At 40.9% G+C, this 20,770-nt stretch overlaps 1 protein-coding gene across 1 annotated transcript in view; it reads right to left on the minus strand.

Annotated features, from left to right (window-relative positions):
* The window catches only part of thsd7ab (thrombospondin, type I, domain containing 7Ab), a gene marked incomplete at both ends in the record, with an annotated part of 244,564 nt that overhangs the window by 2,820 nt on the left and 220,974 nt on the right, over positions 1-20,770 (minus strand). The window contains 5 exons of the mRNA XM_079240505.1: positions 2,175-2,262; positions 5,148-5,361; positions 7,374-7,456; positions 8,517-8,615; positions 15,500-15,673. Coding sequence (XP_079096631.1) covers positions 2,175-2,262; positions 5,148-5,361; positions 7,374-7,456; positions 8,517-8,615; positions 15,500-15,673 — 658 coding nt within the window. The remainder of the gene's footprint in view (positions 1-2,174; positions 2,263-5,147; positions 5,362-7,373; positions 7,457-8,516; positions 8,616-15,499; positions 15,674-20,770) is intronic.

Consider the following 20,770-nt stretch of genomic DNA (forward strand, 5'->3'; position numbering starts at 1 on the left):
CTGAAGGTAAAACATCTGTAAATGTCCTGTGAGGCAGATACACACCCTGTAAATGACGACAGCTACATTCATCATGTTTCTTCACTTTGCTTTCAGGAGTTTGTCGACCTGTTGATTCGACTTCAGCTTCAGCACAGATCATCTGTCCATGTAGTCCAGATGTGGATGGCATCGAAGAGGATTGTGAGCTGAGATCATCTGAAGTTTGGATTTCATGGAAAACCACTAAAAGCTCCTGCGATGGACTGGTTACCAGTTCAGGGTGTACCTAACCACTTGCCTGCTGGGATAGACTCCGGCTTCCTCGTGGCCCTGAACTGGACCAAGTGGCATCATAAACAGACAGATGGATGAAGGCTGAACTCCTGATTGCATAAAGATGCTTTCTTTTGCTTTAATTCCCACGTGAGTGTATTTTTGTGACTTTGCCACAAAGATTGACGTCAGAGTTTAGAACTTTCCAGTCCCGACTGCAGACCTCTGACAGCTTTGAACAGGCGTTTATGTCAAAGCCCGGTCAGTCGGGAGATCATTACATTACAGTGCAGTTTGATGCTTTCATGAAAGACTTTGGTTTTCCTCTAAATCTGCATTTATGAATGTTAATATTTCATATCTTTTAAAAATATTTTAAGCTTTCGTGTGTTTTTAGGTAAACACAGATATATTTTGTATGCACTTTAATGAAACTGCAACGTTTTTCTGCACTTCTTTGTAGGATTTGCACAGTGTGTGGAAAGATTTGTGGGGAACAGAACCTGAGGTCTGGACTGGAGGAATTCATTTCTGAGGTAGAACCGTTTTAGTTTTACTTAATTACATTTTTATGAGGGAAATGACTGTTTATTTATGACATTAGTTTAAAACATGCAGGTTAAACTCGACAACATCCAAATAACCCAGATTAAAGTGTTGAATCACTGCGAATGCTAACAATATGCTAATAGCTATAAGGAATATAAATAACATAATGAAAGGAGACATTTTGCATTGTGAATACTTGTTTCATGGTTACCCCAAGAATATTTTAATATGCTGTTAAATGAAGAAATTAAAAGCATGATTTTTAACTGTAATTGGGTTCTTTGACTTTTTAACTTTTTAAGACCACATGAATAAATTTCAGTGCATAAGTGTTGGTATAATACACGTCTCCAGCTTGATTTCACTTTAATACAAAAACAAAAAGGGATGATTTGTTGGCTTGATGGATTCGTTTTTCATTTGCTGCTTTGATTTAAAAAAGTTTATCGTTCAGGCGTCACTCTGGGGAGTTTATGAGAAATAGAAAAGAGCGTTTCATTGGAGCTTTAAGAATCATTTGGAGATGTTTAGGAAATGTGTGTTCTTGTTTACAGGATCCAACAAAGATTATTTGCTGTTAGTAAATAAATAAACATTAATTCATTTCTATATCACTTTGTCCACTTCAAGGTTGCGGAGAAGCCGAAGACCATCCCAGCAATTAGCGAGTAAGAGACAACTACACAACGAACAGGTCCTCAATCCACCGCAATATTTTCTCTTTCTCGATTACAAAATATTTGACAAAATTCTGAGAAAAACAAAGGTTATGAACTGTGCAAATAAACTAACAACATAGAGGCCTGTTAGAGGGAGGTGGAAGCTGAAGCGGCAAGAATAATTCGAGGTGAAACAGATCTATGAGCTAAAAGCTCTACGAAGTCTCTACGAGAAGGAAGGAAGCACATCGGGGGTGGTTGGTCCTCACCTGCGCCTTCACTCAGCGAGTCAGGAAGAACATGCTACACTTTGAGAGGTCACAGAGACGGTTTAGGGACCACTGGTGGACCACTGAGGAGGCTGTGTCGGGGAACTGAACCCTCCACATCCTCATTAGCTGCTGCTGGTTTGAGCCAGTTCTTGGCAATCGGGACAGGTGTAAATCAGCTCATGTGAATTGTTGCCTACAAAGATCGCCGTCCCATTGGCGTTGGACTCTTGGGCCTTAAGAGAGCGATGCACCTTGGCACAGTAGCTGCTGCTCTCACATGGGAAACGCATGGAGGAGGCAAAAATAAATCAAGACAAAACAAAAACATGAAGGAGGGGGCATTTATAATCAAAGGAGGCGGGAGAGAACGAGACAATGGGGGGTTGGTTTTATGAATGAGGAGGATGACAAATAGGGGAGATTAAACTCTTCAACTCACCAAGCTAGGTATATCATAGACACTATGAATATGAGGAGCACAAAGGCTCCGGCTGCTACACCATACACCCACATCTTCAGCTTCCCATCTGTGGAAGAGGAGGCTCGTCAGTGTGGCTGTTCACACGCAAACATGGCGCCAACACATAGCAATCATGTCAACAACCAAATCAGTTTCTGCTGGTGTTTATTCAGAAGCAAAGTGCCATCAGAGGAGCGATGGAGGGTTTTATAGGAGATAAAGTAAATGATGTTATCAGCATTTCTGTAAAAAAATAGGAGTCATTAAAACTGATGAAGCTTGTTTAACCCTTTCATGCACCGTATCCAGCACCGTGCACACCCATTTAAAAGCTATTTCCTAGTAGATTTATAAGCGAGGGTGGAATATTTACAAACTTTCCACTTCAGTGGACATTAAGAGAGTCAACCAGTATACTGAAGAAGGGACAGATATAGTATAAAATATCATATATACACATAATTACTAAGTTTCCCTCAGTGATAACCAGGACTGGTCACTTTTTATTGAATATTTCTATTACATAAATATGACAATATCGTAATTTATAAATATTTGTATAGAACAAATAAAATATACAAAGTAAATAAGAAATGAAATAAGATTAAAGACAAAGGAAAATGTATTTACATATCTAAAGATGTCAAATATATGTGAAAATATGTGGTACTTAAAAAAAAAAAAAAAAAATTTTCATGCATCAGAAGGTTAATAACTAAAACCTGCTGGTTAAAGAGGTCAGGCTGTGTTTTTTTTTTTGCATATATTTGCATATATTTTGCATATATTTGCAGATATTTTTGCATATAAAAATATCTGATACTTATCAAGGGAAAATTGAATTATATAGCAAATTTGGTGAAATGTTTCCAAAGCTAATATGGAAGGTCAACATTACTTCATTACAGATTTATTGTTATTAGAGTTTGTATCAGTCAACAAAATAAAGTTAAAGTTCCTAAAAATTAGCACCAGACTCAGCATTCACTTATTGTTTGAGATATTGATTACATAACTAATAACCATGTAGACTGAGAAGGTTAAACCATCAATGCAATGAGGCTTCATATCTTAACCATGATTACTTTCCCCGTGCAAGTTGTTTACAGTCCTCTACAATGTGCAGCCACCATCTTCATCTTCTCTGTCGTTTTTATTTTCTTGTACATTTAAATGGTTGCAAAAAAGCATGGATGCTTTAATGGATGCAAACTGGTGCACCAACATCGGGCTGTGAATCACTGTCTGCATTTTTAATCATTACCTTGTTTCCATCCCGCTTTGATTGCAGGGAGTGTGTTAGCAAGAAGTGTGCTTAAGAAACTAACAAGCATTTGGAAGGCACAGAATCTCAGGGTTAATGTGTGTGAACGGAGAGCTCTATCTGTTCAGCACTCTTGCATCCTAAATGTTTATTTTGCTGCCGAGCATGACGAGCGTGAACGCTCTACAGAGGTACTTTTCACACTTGATAGTAGCAGCGTCTGATAGCAGGAAGTCCGTGCTTCTAGAAGAACTTGCATTTGTAAACATTTGTGGTGTCTGTTTCTCTCACAAAGTGATGTGCAAGCTAATGCTAATCGCTAACTATCACCATTAAAATGTCCAATGCTTTTTTTTCTGCTGCTGTTAGGTGAAAACCTCTTCGCTTAATGTTAAGTTTGCCCTCAGAAAGGGTGTTTAAATTCTTTTTTTTCCCTGCCCCATGGTGCAGCAATGAAGCTAGATGTTTATACACGAGAGGAAGTTGGGTGTTTTGCGGTGCTGTATGTAGAAGGGGGAAGCAATTGCTTCTCGCAGCAGTTCTGGTTTACTGTAGACTGGATCCTTGTTTCTGAACACAGTGACTTGAATGGCTAGCTGCTTGTTGTCAGGCTACCGACACCAGGGCTAGCCTTATCTATGTCTTTCATCTTTTTTTTTTATTTTAAAAAGTCAGAAATATCTCTTTTTCCTCTTCATTCTTACACCTTCCTAAACAAAATGCAGCTACAGGATGTAATTGTCCACATTTTCATCCCGTAGCTTACTTTAAGCTCAGCTAGCAGCCTTGCTAGCCGACCTAAACTGGATCATGTAGCTAGCTTAGTCAGTCCTAAGTTGGATATTCAGGTACATCTTCAGTTATTTTCAGGTGAAGAGTGGAAATCTAGATTAACTGAATTAATCTGTAGTTCCTAAATATCCTCTCTCAAAACAATTAATGACATAGTTTCCTGAATATTTTAATAAAGATAATATAGTGCTAGCAAAGATGCAAATTATCACAGCTAGGTGGTTTCATGCTAACATCAGATTAATACCCTTACATATCATAAGTTGTTGTTCTTGCTTAGGGACAAGATTTGTGCTAGAAACTTTCAAGTTTCTGGTGTTGTGGAAAGACTTTTCTGTCCTCCTCACCCTCCAGCGACCTGTCAGTCACCCGAGGTGTCCATCCAGTGCCACCGTGTCCACCCCTATAGCTCCGCTCCTACCCGAGGCAGCAAGACTGTTTAAAAATAAAAGCTCCAGACTTGATTTTTACTATCATATCCTGCAAATCTTAACTTTTAAAAGGTGTTTTAGAGATAATCTGTTTATGAACCTTGATAAAATGAAGATTTTCAGAAATCTAAATGCAGTTTGTCATCAGCGAAGCCTCGGCTCACATCACTGGCTCACTGGGTTATGTCTTGTTTCTGTTGCTGGATTTTCTTTTCTTTTCTCTTTTCATCTGGATGATTTCATAACTACAGCCTGACAATTAAAAATAGCAGCTTCTGAAATGAGCATTGGGGCGTAGTTATTTGCTCTAATCATGTTATTCAGAAAGATAAAAGGTTTTTACTTGACAGCAGCTAAATGCTTATTAAATATTTTATAAACTCTGTGGAAAGCAGCTGAAAAAGTGGTAATAAACAAACAAACACACTGGTTTTAATCTGGACCAGCTGTGTGTGGGGGTCTAACCTGGTCCGTAAGGCTGCAGGTACCAGGTTCGCCCGGTGCGTCCAGGCTGGATGGTGGTGGGCAGTGTGGGATTAATGGCACGGCTGGTCTTTACGTCCCCCTTCTTGTCCCCTGCAGTGGGGATCTCCAGGATCGGGATGGGAGCGCACTGGTCCAGCTGCCCAGCTGATGTCAGCACCTCTGTGAAGCCCTCCTCGCACATGCAGATGCCAGCCTGCAGGGGGCAGTGCAGAATCATTTTAGATTCAGGGAGATGCTCTGAATGTCGGTATTGATACTTTAGCTGGATTTGATCACAGGTTCAGCCTCCTTATGCCCTCCCTATCTGATAGTTTCCACAAATCTGGAAGCACAACGGCATGCTGGATCTTATTTCAGCTCATATTCACCTCACAGATACCAGTAAACCAGTGGCTTTACTGAAGCATTTGTGGAGAAAATGCCTTGCCCAAAGGGACTTTAACAATGAGAATGAGAGAAGGACAAGGACAAAGTTCCTTCCTGACATTGCCTGCATTTCCACCTCAGAAACCTCAGACATATTTCACAGAAATGAACATGTATCTAATTTATTTGATTACTTGCAGTTTGGTAGGGATGACATTTGGGATGACTCTGGAGTGCCTGGACAATCATAGAAGCACCTTAAAATGGATTATGAAACTAAAATTTACATTAAGGACAAAAGTATTAAATCATCACAGCAGCGGAGCAATAATAAAAAGAATGTTTACATTAATATCACTCAGTCAACATAAATAAAGACACAGAAACACAATTATTTACATATTAAGGTAAACATCTGAGTTCAGAAACATCTAAAGTCATTTTACCGCCACCTGAACTCTGTTGGCTTTACATTATATCGCAAAATTAACTGTTATTGTCTCAACTGTTCATGTTTACTTCTTTAGCTGAATATTCAGGCAATAAATCTAAAAAAATGAGCTAAATAAAATATGTTTATATCTATGGCTGTTATAGGATGAGTGCAGCTCGCTGGACTGTTGGGGGCACCAATTATCCATCCAAAACAAAAAAGACCTCCAGACATGAGAAAATGTAAACTCAGAATATTTATTATCTAATTTTCTATCAATATTTCATAAATCAAAGCGGTTTCATACCTTTTCCAACCATGAAACTGTGAGTTTCTTATGTTTGCATGAGACTCTCTGTAAAAAACACAGCTAATAGATCGGGGAGGTACAGCTGAGCTGAAGTATATTTCACATAATCATAAATAAGCTTTATCATGAACAAGGTGAGCATTTCACATCCATGTAGACTTGAAAACAGCTTTATAGTTTATTTTAGTCGTTCTATCAGGTGTGATCCTGCTCTGTAAAGATTACACTCATCTATAAGCTGACTGACAATCTAATAATAAAATAAAACTTTATTTCTGTAGAAACAACAGAAACATTTGAAGCTTTTAACAGACTGATTGCATCTCTGATTAGTGAGGTGCTTGACTTGGATAAATGTGTTCAGGATGGGGTCTGAGTCCATATCAGCTGGGATAAGGTATGGACTCAGACATCTACTAGAGAACACTTATCTTTTATTATAATCTTTTATTATGGTTTTGTTATGGTTATGTTTTATTATGGTTATGTATTTTGTTATGTTATGGTTTGTTATGGTTTTATTAAGGAATCTTAGTTTCATTATGGTTCATCAGGTTAGTGTATGTAGTGTATGTAGTGTACGGTGGCCCCACTTCCAGCATGATGTGCTAACTGCCCTCAAAAACAGCTGCAAAAGCATTCCTACTTTGTTCCACGTTCAAGATCTAATTGTTCTTATTGCTTACAAACCCTCACCGGCCACTTTATCAGGTCCAACATCTGAGCATTTCCACTCCGCTTTTTCTGTGGTTGCGAGAGGTCCATTTCTTTTAAATGAAAGCTATTAAATGGATGAACTTTGAGATTTACCAGCTGTTGTAAATGCATTGTATTGATTTCTTTATGCAGCAGAGTTGAGTGACACGACAGAAATTTTCATGCTGCCATCATTTCATTCCCTGCTGCATTCAGATTGAATTCTAGCTGCGGCGCGTCACCGTGAGAGCACAGGCTGCCATTCATCAGGCCGACCCGCGCCTTCAGCTTCAGGTCCTTCTCTTTTCATTCTCTAAGATTTGTTTTTATTGTTGCCTGCGTTTCCCTGCAAGAGTTCCTTTTTGTTCTCAGCTTTATTGGCACCTAGAACACAGCTTACCTCGCTGCAGAAAGACTTCGGCATGAAGCAGGGAGGGTCGCAGGAGCTGTTGTCCAGTGGGGGATTCATCGCAGGACAACCACCTGCAGATCAGGCGACAACAGAATCAAATAGAGCATGTTAAGTTTGATAAGCATTGTCTTTGTGTCTCTGATCTGATCTGAAGTGTTACTGCAAGAATAAGTCTGATGGTTTTGTTGCAGAGCCTGTAAATTCATCTCAAACCCAATACGGTGGATTTACTGCAGTCTGGTTTGCTTCTTAAACCATTTATGGGTGAGTCAACTCAGCCTTATGAGTTAAACATGAGATAATAGCCGTACAGGTATTTCCAGGTATGTTTTCCATGCTGTGTAAATCTCTTCCTCCTACGTCTAACTTCCAGCGGAAGTTGAGACTTGTTGAGCCTCAGAGCTGCTGCAGTTTCTCACTTTAGAATAAATTCAGCGACACCATCTATTTATTATTCAAACCACTGTGAGGTTGTGTCTTCTAATCTGTTCTGGCTCCAAACCCTAATAAAAGACTAAAGCTGTTTCCTATCGCACGTTAGGGCTCGACTCGACTTTTATCTGCTTCTCGCTGCTGATGGCTTCCAGTCAACATGCGCAGGATCAGCTGCTTGTTGTCATGTGGCCTGCGGGTCAATAACATACATCTGGACCACATGTAGCCCACAAGAGATTTACTACAACCCAACCAGGCTGGAAACGGACATCTGGTCCACATCTGGCCCACACGACACTTGCCAGTGGGGCAAAAAGTAGCCTGGATTTGCCCCAAACATGTCTGCTGTCTTCAATTCAGTTCAGTTCAATTCAACTTTATTTATATAGCGTCAAATCACGGCAATGCCATCTCAAGACACTTTAGAGACAAGAAAAAAACATAATGAAAGCCAATCCATAGCAGCCTATATAAGGAAACCAACTGATTAAAGCTCTCAAGCTCCCATCCTGAGCAAGCACACTGGCGACAGTGGGAAGGAAAAAACTCCCTTTCTTCGATTTATTACTGAACCTTTTGCTTTTGGAAGTTTAAATACTGTAAATGTACAAATAAAAGGTTATATTTCAGCTTTAAATGAACCTAATTTGAAAAGCGCCAAAGCCTTTCTGCTTGTACAGACTTCCATTGTCTTACCAGTGACATTGAGCCCGTCTGAGCGCTGGCACCATATATCTGGGCTGGTGGAGTTTGGAGTACTGCTGCTGAACCACTTGTACTCGTAGCATTCGCCTCCTGCAGGCAAAATAAGAAACAATTATCATGTTTAAAGGCGGCTCGGCTTGAGTTGCAGCGAAAACCATTAATCAAATGAGTGAAGGATTATTAAAGCAGCTGCTAAGTTATGGTTTTATAATAGGCTGCTGTCACTTGATGTCCAGTTCCAGGTTTTAATCTTCAGTAAGAGCTTTTGCTTAATGACTTTCTATCAATGCCATTATAACTTTATCAATATCTCCATCAGGGCAGTAAATGACTGCATTTCTCTGTGGAGTCCTGCGTTACCAATCAGCAGCGCACCCGGTTGAGAAGCGTAAATGAAGAATTTAACCTTGAACAAAAGGAAGATCTATTCTCCACGGGCTACTGTATCGCTGCTCCACTCGCCGCCGCCGCTCCATCTCCTGCTTTCACATGTCTGCGGCTGAAGCAGCTTCATCCTTTATGTTTTTCACTTTTACTTTCTTTGCTTCCAGTGTGTGAAGTTATCACTGAATCAGTGACTTCCCACCATCTTTCACGAGCGGCAGCTCTACTGTGATTGCAACGTTTCTCAGCAGAGAGGATGTGAGAAGAGAGCCAAGAAAGCGAACAGATGATGGGGTTTTTTTTTTTAAACCATATTATCTGAAAATGACTAATTATAACTGAGCTGGACAGCACTTTTACACCACAGTGGTTTCATCACACACGTTTACACACCAGTGAGTGTAGAGCTGCCACGCAGAGAGCTGGTTCCCCCTTTAAAAGCATAAAACAAGGTCATTTATGAGGAAGAGAATGGATGACGTGTCGTTTAAGGTCCTGTTCCAGTTCCGTTAATCGAACCACACATCCATTCCCATCCGTCCTGCTTCAAGGAGAGTAATCAAGCTCTCTAAATGGAAACGGGCCTCCTGGTTGAAGGGCTAGATGACCAATCACTGATTTCTCCAGGAAAAAGGTCCTTTATCTCTGTACAGCTTCCTTTCTAGTTGACCTGCAGGTCGAAGTTTTAGCGTAATTTTCTTAGAAAGGATTAGGCCTTGGATTCTGTTCATGTTCATGATTTGTTTATGAGCTTTTCCTCACTTCAATGATCCTCTGAGTTCATTGAAATTTAAGGTTTGGGATGAACTGCTGGATGTTGAAAGCTGACAGGAGCTTAGTGCACATTCACATCAGCCTTTTTGATCTGAATCCTCGTCCGTTTGCTCAGAAAGTCCGCTTCGTTTGGGGAAAGGTGAATGTGCAAAACGAATTCGGATCACAGAAACGGGAATTTATTATTCTAATGGTTTGGCTCGTTTGACCAAAGTGCAGGGTGAACACAGTCTCAGTCTGCATGGATACACCCCACCACTGAGTCCCCAGTCAGACTGAGTCTAGCGAGACTGAGACTATCCTGATGTGATTGCACCCTTAGACCTGTTCCTTTAGATCAACTCCAATCATCAGGTTAGCTTGTTTCTGCTTGTCCTGCAGTCTGCTTTATGTCCAAACCCCTGCAGAGCTCATTCCCTTTATCCTCATTTGCACTTTTTTTTTCTAAATTGCTAATTTGCAAATATTTGCATGCTTACGTGCTAAACTGGGATAGTGAAGGTAATTTAGCAATTTAGCATGCAGAATTAGCGATTAGCTCAGAGCCTTGAGCTTTTACAGTGCTGAAGACTCAAAGTAGCCTTAATGTTTCATCCACAGAGGTTTTGTGTGTGTGAAAGGAAAACTTGGGCTGCAGCGTTCCTGTCTCATTCTCTGCCTCGATCTAGCTACTGCTGCACCCCAACATGATGTGCTACAGGCTTTCCACCCCTCCATCGCCTCAGCATCCACCTGGATGCTCCAGGTCAGAGTTTTTCTCATCAATGTGATGGAAAACTGAGGTAAACACATGTGCAAACAGGATTTTTGTCTGGTTAGGCTCTCCGCAACCCTTAATTGGAGTACAGAAGCAGCATAGAATGTGAACGAACAAACGAATGAACAAACAAACAAACAAATAAATTAATTAAAATGAGGATTTCTCTTCCATAATAGATCACATTTGATGTCTAATGCAGGGAAAAGGACGCTGACCACTGAGATTCATTACTGACTAAACACTCACTCAACTGGTCATCACCATCTACCTGCAGACTCTCCCGCTGGAATGACGTCCCTTACAAACCCATCTTTGAGCTGCTGCCATGATATTTATCGTCCTCCTTGCTACTTAGAGAGAACTTTCGCTACCTACACTTGCAGGATTTTATTACTTTCAGCATTCCCGCAGTTCGTACAGTTTAGCTAAAACATGCGTCCTCCTCTGCTCATTCAGCTTGGAACGGGATGCAGCAGGATATAAAGGAATTTAAAGAGTGAAGCTTAGACAGCATACACTTGAATTGTTGTTTTTGTTGTTTCGTATTTTAGTCTGTAACCTGCTTTTTATATTCTGTGTTATTAGAGATGTTGGAAACTGTAACTTAATGTTTTCTGGTCTGTAAATGGGAACATCTGTTAAATAAAATATTGTGATGCCAAACTTCAACCAAATCATTTCAGCTGTCTGATTGAAATGACTTCATTAGAAGGTTATATGACATATCTGTACAACCCAACATATGATCTCCTCATAAAACAAAGTCTTGCTGAATAAGTCAGATTTAGAACAACTGCATTTGGTTTTAGGAGTAATTGTAGAAATAAATTTAACCCAAACTTTATTATTTTTTTCTCTTTCTTTTTTTTCTTTTTTTTTTTTCAGAAATGTGTGCAAGCAATCAGGTGTTTTAAATCCCTCTAAGTGTCTTCATAAGGTCTGCTGGTAACTCTTACGGCTGTTGTTATCAGAGTCTTCCATGAAACATCGAGAAAAGACAAATAAAATCTTTACAAGAGCAAATCTGTCTCAGTAAATCTGGATGTGTTTAATGCTGAGAAAAACACATTTTCTGTGTGGAAACTTCAAAAAGAAGCATGATGGTGGAAGCCATTGTTTGAGGAATGCTTTGCTGCCTTATGGACTGGGAAGCTTGCAGAAACAGACTGGAAATCAACAACAGGGAATGGCAAAAGTTAAAGCTCAGATGTGGATCCAGCTAAAACACACTGGGGGGCTTTTTTTTTTCAGAGGTTGATGGCTTGAGAGTTGAATAAACCTTCTGGAGCTATTTGGAGACATCATCAGTGAACAACAGTGTTTCAGGTCCTTAGTTTTCATACACAGAAGGAGTTGATCAGTTCCCACCTTGTGTCCAGGAGTCATGTTCCACAGATCCCACTACGGATCCACAGCCACCTTGAAGCCCTTTCTGTGGCTTCTGAGTGTTCTTGATCGCCCTCCTAGATTTCAGGCCTTTAATTCCAAGCAGTTTGAGAGTTTGCAAAAGTGAATAGCCTCGACTTGCTCGTAGCGGGCTTTCCAGCCACTGCGCCGGCGTTCAATAAGCTCAGCACGTGTTGCCGCCTCACGCTCACTGGCCTCATCCGTTCAGCCTTCCTGCAGCCGAGTCAGCTCTAGAAGAACCAAGCTCTAGAAGTAGCTGGGATGTTGACTGGAAGCTTGAGCGGAGGTCGACTTGACGCTGCCAGCCCTGAGCGGTGGCGAGGACACCCCCACCATAACCCCCGCAGAGCTCAGCTGATGTCCGTGAGCCTCCTGTCCTGCTCTAATGAAGGAAACTGATCTTTTGGGGGCGGCCTGGGTCTTACTGAGCTGGATCGCTGTGCAGATAGAGTCTGCTGAAGTTCTGAAGAATAAGCTGCTTTATTCCTGAAAAAGATGTTTTGTTGAGGAAAAAGAAGCTCTTCTGTTCATCACCTGCTGCAGAAGGTGGATCAAACATCTGCTTGTCCACACATACTGAAGAGTCTTCAGTTTTAATGACAGGAACTGCTTTTCTGCAGGAAGACTGCAGGTTTTGGGAGGTAGCCTGAGTTAATCATGAAGTCACATCACAGAGGATTCTTTTTAAGGCCTTCTAACATTAACTTACATTACAGTTTAGCATCTTAGGCTGGCATTTGTGTGGCATTTATTTTTCTGGCCATCTAATAATAAGAAAAGAGTGTTAGTTCATTATTTATGCTTATTTTAGATTTGTTATGGCCATAAAATATCTCAATCCTTCCATCCTGAAGTCCAAAAATAGTACGATGAGTGTTTCATCGAGGCTTTACTTTCATCTCCCTGAAGCTCTTGGAGCACCATCTATGCTTTTTTTATTTCCTCCAGCTGTGAGAAGCTCCTTTTTTCTTCTTTTATTCTAATGAAGTGAAAGCCGAGCAGAATCTCTGCTTTCATTATGATCCTGCTGTAGAGACGAAGCACCGTATGAATTAGGAAACTGGGAAAGTGTGCAACTGGGACACGGCTTTGCGTTTTGTTTTTCTCATGCGAGCCTCACATCACAAACAATCCCTCCCTCCTCCCCCAGTCGCCCTTTCTCCGTCACCGCCCTCCATCTTCCCCTGCCTTTTGCTCTCTTCCCCCCACCGCCTCCGCTGGTCTTGGCAGGGCTACTCCTCCCCCCTGTGCCTTGAGTGATGCTGTGAAATCAGGTCAGGCCAGTGAGAACTGCTGTGGGGCTGTGTACAGTAGCCAAGGAAGGAGGTGTGGAGGAGTGGGAGGCATTGGAGGGAGTCGGGGATGGGTAAAGGGAGGAGGGGGGAGGAAGTGGACAACCTCTGCAGACAGAGCCCATGGCAACGATATATGATGGGCTTTGGTGGAGGTGATTCACAGTCCACGCTGCAGCTACAGTAATGGGTAATTAATGTGCCCGGGGAGCCGAAAAATCACAACAGTAAATGATTTTTACTGGGGGAGGGTGTCTTAAGATCTGCTATCTGGGAAAGCACCAATTGACCTCGTGCAGAATCAGAAAAACCAAGTGGATGTGAACATTTTTGTTGTTTTGGTTGCATCTGGAAGGAAATAGTGAAGCTGCACTGTGAAGAAAATCTTCAGATTTTTCCTCCCCCAAACTTAACGCGCTCCTGCTTTTGGTTTCTGTCGGTGTCCCAGATTCCTCCAATGGGAAGGCGATGGAAAAGCCTGCAGGTGTGACCCTGAATGAAAGTGTCTTTTTGTGTTAGCCCTCCGAAGCATTGACAAGCTGTAACCGCTGACAACCTGGGACTGACTTCACCTCACCGCCATCGTATCGAGTCAGGAGTAGGAGAGCAAGAAAAAAACCCATAAAAAAACCAAAAATGCTTGAGTGGTTGTTGCTGTCTGATTGCTCTCTGCATGAACCCCCATATATTTTCAATAGGAGACAGATCTGTCCTGCAGGCAGGCTAGTCAAGCACACACACACACACACACACACACACACACACACACACACACACACACACACACACACACACACACACACACACACACACACACACACACAGTGTGTATGAAGCCATGCAGTTGGAAGTCATGCAGAATGAGGTCTGACATTGTCCTGCTGAAACAACGATTTTCCTCCTGGGAAAAGACGTAATCTTGATGGCATATCTGAGAATATACCAAAGAAATGAGCTCTGAAGTCGCAGCCTGGACGTTCAGACGGTCTTCTGGTTAAATCACAACAAGGCTCCTTCTTCTAAGACAGAAATGAAGTTCTCTGGTCTTTTACTTTGGCATGTTTTGGTTACTTCCTGTAACCTTCCTCAGAAGGCTCACAAGACGCTGCCGGTGCAGGTTCTTTCTTAGGTTTCCCAGGCAGCAGAGGGTGAATTCACCACTTGGTGTCCGGTGGAGGATGGCATCCCAGATGTGTGAGAAGGTACAAACACCTTCATTCTGGTTGATAGTGATCCATCAGTTGTTTGTTTCTTTCTGAGTGGATGACTTTTGCTTCTTCTCAATCTGTAATGTGGCTGGTTTTAGATTTTGATTGTTCCGCTTTCTGTTTTGCTGCTCAAACATGAGCGAACACCTACAATGCCATCTTCCACAGGACAATCGTCTGGAGAACCTCAGCAAGAACCTCAAAGACACTTCACAGGAACATTGTGTGACCCTTCTAAGGACACTTTTTCCCCAGAGCAGCTTATATGTGGACTCATTAGACCACAAGACACGCATCCATCTGACATGAGCTGATGTCCAGAGGTTGCTTCTGCACCAAGCAGGTGTGTATGGTTTCCACCTCATGTAAAGCAGTTTCTAGCGACATTTCCAGATGTAGCTGTAGTCTGTGTTGAATGAAACTGGTTTGCAAGGTCCTCCAGAGCCCATGTGGCTTCACTGATGTTGACCTATTGAAGCTTTATAGTTTTTGTTTCTTCAATGTTTTAAAGAAGCACATTTTTCAGGCATTTTGTCCTTTAAAATATTGTTTCGAACTGAATTTGGCACGAAATTAGGCACAGGAGCCGTTCTTTATCTGAAAGCTTTGCACAAAAAAGCTAAAATAACCACGCAAAAAATAAAAAAAGAGTTCCAAGAGACATAGAAAGGGATTTTTTTAGGTATTGTTGTTTAACTCAGGAGCATTAGAGAAGTGGTTCTCCAGTTAAATAGCAATCTATCCCCAAAATCATCCTTGCTAGGAGTTAATGTGAACTTTTGTATCTGCTTGTAAATGCAGAAAAAGCTTTCTGAGCCACAGCAGGTTTCATCTTCATGGTTGGAAAACAAGAAAAAAAAAAGAAGGATGTTGCATCTAACAGAATTGATTATTGCAAATTTATAAGAAAGAAGTAAAAAGTTAAGTATTAATAAGACAGTAGAAAAGAATAAAAATGAATCAGCTCATGCAAAGGCAGCCCCCTCCTCACCCGGACCAGACTGACTCATACAACCAGGACAAATAGTCCATTTGGATCAGGAGGATGTGGGTTAGAGAAGGAATGAAATAAGCATGAAGCTGCTGGATTGGAGCAAACACCAATATTTAGTCAGAGCTTCTGGTCTGCAGGACCAGGTGCTCTCTCACCGGTGCAGGGCTGAGACTCCCACATCTGGTCCGGACACAGCAGCAGGTTTTCAGGCTCCTGGGCCAACACGGCTCGTGAGCGGACCTGAACCGAGCCGAAGTCGACGCCGACTCCTTTGACACAGATGCTGATGCAGGAGCTCCAGTCGGACCACTCCATCAGGTAGCATTCACCTGCAGCAGAGACAAAGCTCTGTTAGTGTGACTGAAGGTTAAAAAACTCCACGTGCAGCGCTTTACTTTCCAGTCTTATCGCTGAAAAAAGAAGATTATTTAGATTTATCGCACCAGTTTTAAAATCTTTACACTGGTTTCAAGTCAGTCACAGGATAGATCTCAAAACCTGCTGATTGTTTACAGAATCCCAGAATGGTTGTGGACCAGAATACATATCTGTGATATGTTCAGAGAATATAAACCAAGCAGAGCTCTTCGATCCAAAGACTCGGGTCAACTAGTCCAGACCAGAGTCCAGACCAGAGTCCAGACCAGAGTCCAGACCAGAGTCCAGACTAAACATGGAGAAGCGGCATTTAGCTGTAAACAAGTGGAATAATCTCCCAGTGGAGATTAAACTTTCACCAAATACAGAAACTTTTAAATCCAGGTTAAAAACATTTCTTTTCTCATGCACCTATACATGACATCTGCACAGTAACTTTTAATTATTTCTGCTTTTAATTATTTTAATATAATTTATCATATTATGATTTTGTTATTTGTATTTTATCTTGTTTTTTTTTTCCTGTAATGCTTTTAATGTTTCACGTAAAGCACTTTGAATTGTCTTGCTGTACAAATAAACTTGCCTTGCGTTGCCTATTAATGACATTTGGGGAGAAAATTTTTATTCTTCTGATGGGTTTCATACTTAACAGGTAACTAATTGATTAAATGACTTTTTAGCTAATCTAACAGGTCCTAAAGGTCCCATATTATGCAAAATTCACTTTTCTAAAGGTTTTCTAACAGCTGCAAGTGTCCTCATAACTGGTTATACGTGGACTGGTTATAAAGGTTAAGAAGGAAAAATAGACTTTTTTAGCCAATGTGTGTTCAAACAGGTGATTCTGAGATCTTTACCTTTGTGACCCCCCCTCCCACCTCTCCCCCTTGGCGTTGAAAGGCACCGCTCATGAACATTTAAAGGTTCGGACACAGAAGCAGCCAGTTCTCAGTAGAACTCACTTGAACAACTTTTGGAATGTCTAAAATGAAGGACCATGGCTGAATTTGGGGTAAAACATGAACATAATGTTGTCGGACCTCTGACACCCAGATGAAATAGTTAAAAAAGTCATAATACAGGACATTTAAATGCAAATAACAGATTAATCTAAACCCATTTTAAAACAATTCAGAATCCTGCAGCAAACCTTCAATTCTTTCTTTCTGCAGACTAAGGATGCTCAAAGAAAAAGCAAACAACACTCAAACCTCTGTTCTCCTCTCCATGCTATGATTTTAGCCGAGACTTCCTGTTTTTCTGGGGAGTTGAATGTGTGTGAAGAGATAGCGATTTCATTACAATCCTCATACCGATACACAGTTATCAGCTGGTGCAGACAAGTACAAAAAGCTGCAGCTCAAATGTCCCAAACACAGAAAATATAAAGAATCAAAGAACATAAAGGCTCAGAGCAGATTCTCTGTGGAGAAACACACCAGCACACACACCTCCTGTGGCTCATAAGATATGACTGACAGGCCTTACATTTGTTTTAGTCTATAAAACTGTCTCAAAATGTTCAAGGAGTGAACATAAAAATTCAATGAAAACAATCAGAACACACACACTCACTATTTTCTTTAAATTTATTGAGAAATACCTAAAAAAAAAAAATCTATTTTCTAAACTGCATGTGTACCACCGGAAATGAACAGAAATATTTCCCTTTTACATGTAAAACATTTGGCTTGCCTTCGACGTTACGGAGGCGACGTTGCAAATCTGAAGTTTAACTGGAGTGTTTTAACTCGAACTCGCAGAGAAACACATGGTTGGATGGAAACAGTTTCAGGGACTAGCAGGTGTGTAATTACAACACTAAAGACTGTAGCACCAACGCCACGGCAGCCATCCTGGAGCACGACCGTTACACACTGCTGCAGCTATTTGGAGAACAATGAAGGAAAAAAATATAAAAAAGAGGCCTGATAAGATTTACCACCCACTCAGCTGTTTACAGTTCTCGTCTTTTGTATAATTTTATTTTCTACAATTCAGCCTAGACTTGCTCTGCTCTTAAACAGTGAAAACATGCTGTAAAGCTTGCATAAGGTATTGCCATTTTGCACATTATATCATGTAAATATGAGCTGATGATTGAGAAAAAAGCCCCTGCATGCTCTTTTTGCATCCTATGTACTTGCAGCCTTTCTGTTCTGTGATAAATCCTTATAGGTTTTCATTATCTCTCACCTCCATCTGAACCTTGGTGGTTTCACTCATATTTTATTTGACGGTATGCAAAAATGACTGCATTGCAGCTTTGGAGTGGGTGTCTGCAGCAGAAATCTGATCTTCAGTCTTGGCAGAGCACTGCTTTTATTTATCTGCTGCTGGGAACAGTTTACTCTGGGTGAAATGTTAAGGTCCAATCAGACGCGTATTTGCATTTCGTACAACAGCTGACGCTTTCAAGTGTTGCTCGAACAGGAAGGTGTAAGTCTGTGCTGAAGGGCGTTTTGCTTCTGATCACAGCCGCTGACTGCAGCTCATCAAACAGTGGTGGAAACAACATGGGTCAAGTGTGGAGATGCTATTCCCATGCTATCCACCGACCTTCCACAAACGGTGCTGGGATCTTCCCCTGAATCACTACAGAAGCTCTCAGACTGCAAACAGTCTGCTTTGGATTTCTGTTTGATACTTCAGTGTTCTTGCAGTTTGGCAAAAGGGGTTGGAAGGACTTGTTATCTAGGGCAGTCTCTCTCCTCTCCTTCTTAGGAACCAGCAGCTTTTTACTTTTTTCTTTTTGTCTTTAATTGCTACAATGAGAAGCCCAGCAGTGGAAACACACGGCATGGTAATTCTTTAGATGATTTAAAACTGAGGTACTTTTAAATGAGCTGTGGGTCAAAATAAGACAAACATTTTTACTTTGCATGATGAACAACCGGTTGTGATCCAAAATAAGCACACAGCACTTTTGAAAGAACGCTGCATTTATGCTTTGTCTTTTGGCAGAAGTAAGGAACAATAATCCCCCCTTCAGGGACTGCTGACGCTGAAAATAACAGCTTCATATCTAAGCTGCACTGTGTGAAAATACACTGCTGTTATCATGCTGGATCATAAACTCCGGCTCCAGTTTTCTTCTTATTTCTTCCTATTCCATATGTTTTGCATTTGCCCTATTTACCAGAAAGAAACGCTCATGTTCGGTCCTGCTTGTGCTGCACAGCAAGGCGGATGCAGCTTCACAATATGCCGTGGATTTGGGAAGCGAGCCAGTGAGCTGATGGACGGAGTCCTGCAGCTGCCGGGCAGAGCTCACCTGTAGTCTGAGCTGCGTCAGGACCCTCCAGCCAACAAGCCCCCATCACAACAAGCCGACAACAACTCGCCAGACCCAACCTTTGAAGTGTTAATTCAGTCTGAAAGATTTTTTCCTTCGCTGAGAGCTGACGTTCTTGCAGCTCTACCTGTCAGTCATAGAGTGGCCAACAGGCTCCTGCTGAGGTCTTTTGAATTTCTGTCTCAGCGGACAAATCTTACAGCTTTTTATTTAATACTTCCTCCTAACATTTCCTAAAAGATGCTGCAAGTATTTATATTGATAATTATTTTAAAACTGTTTAGTTTTTACTTTTGTATACAAGGTTATTATCTACTTCCTTCTATGTACCCGAGCCGATGAAGCTGTTTAATAATTAAGAAGACTTTAGTGTGTTAAGGTTGTTGAAAAAATACATCAAATTTGAGTAGATTTTGCACATTACATTATTTTCCATACCACTTTGTCCAGTTCATCCAGTTCAGCTAATACCAGCAATTAGCATGAGAGGCAGGGTGCAGCCAGGACAAGTCACCAGTCCATTACAGGTTGTTTATTTAGGACATAATTATTTATAATTGTAATTAAGTTTTACTTTCATATGCCAGTTTTAATACTTGCAACAATGTACCTGAGCCAATGAAGGAGTCTGATAATTAAAGTGACTTTAGTTACTTTAGTTTGTTGCAGAAATATATAAAACCTGAAAAGTCCATAAAGTATTAATAAAGTCTCTGCAACCTGCAGGAAACTTTGCACAATGCTAGAAATGTAAGAATGCTAATGCTGCTTGCAGAGCATCTTCAGTAAGCAAATCTGTATAGTTCCTTATTTAGATTTTTTTTTTTTTGATTGAAAAGTTGATTTGAACATAATGAAATCTAAAAACAAAAACAAGAAAAAAAAGACAAAAAACAAAGCAAAACATAGAAATAAAAGATGACAAAACGTTCAAAAGGAGTGGGTAGAAGCATAAGCTTATATGTAATCCCACTGATGAGCAATACAATATCAATAACAAAAATATTAACCAACAGTAGCAACCCAGTATATTATTAGTAACTAAAAGCACAAACCCAAACCATTTTAATCAAAGAAAGTATTGTTTTAAATAAGAGAGATTATTTTTCTTTTTGTCAGAAAATCAGAAAAAGGTGCCACTGCACCAAATCCACTCTCATGAAGCATTAGTCAGCTAAACCTGCAGAGCAATATGAAAGTAATGAGGAGGAAATAGAGGGGAAATAAACACTACAGAGAGCAGTGAGTTAGTTTTTGGAAAAACTTTGAATAAATCTGTATTTCCTGTGGCAGCTGAAACAAATAAGTGTTTAATATGCAGTAGAATGAATATGTTATGGGCTTTCTCTTTAAAGACAGAAATGTGTGCAAAGAGAAGCAGTGACCTCAGTGGAGGTTGGACGCCTCGGAGTCAAGCTGCCAGACTGTTCTGCAGCTTTGCCAACCAGACAGCAGTAACCAAAAAAAATCATGCCTCTATGCATATTATTTTTTCTTTGTACCATATATATCGCCCTGCATAGCATTCAGGTTGCGCCGATACCTGAACACAGAGAGAAAAAACAGGAATAAAAGGAAAAGAAAAGTCATGCTGAGCAGGTCGGCTGTGGACTACCACTGCCAGGTTTGTAGGTTTGCGCCCCACTGAGGCTACTCATGCTGAAAATGTGCCATGTGTGCACGATCACACTTCAGTGGAAGCATCCTCCAAACAGGAGACACAGCCTTGTTTCTGTTTAAGGAACATCTA

This window comes from Telmatherina bonti (assembly GCF_933228915.1).
Source record: "Telmatherina bonti genome assembly, chromosome: 5".
In the NCBI taxonomy this organism is placed as follows: domain Eukaryota; kingdom Metazoa; phylum Chordata; class Actinopteri; order Atheriniformes; family Telmatherinidae; genus Telmatherina; species Telmatherina bonti.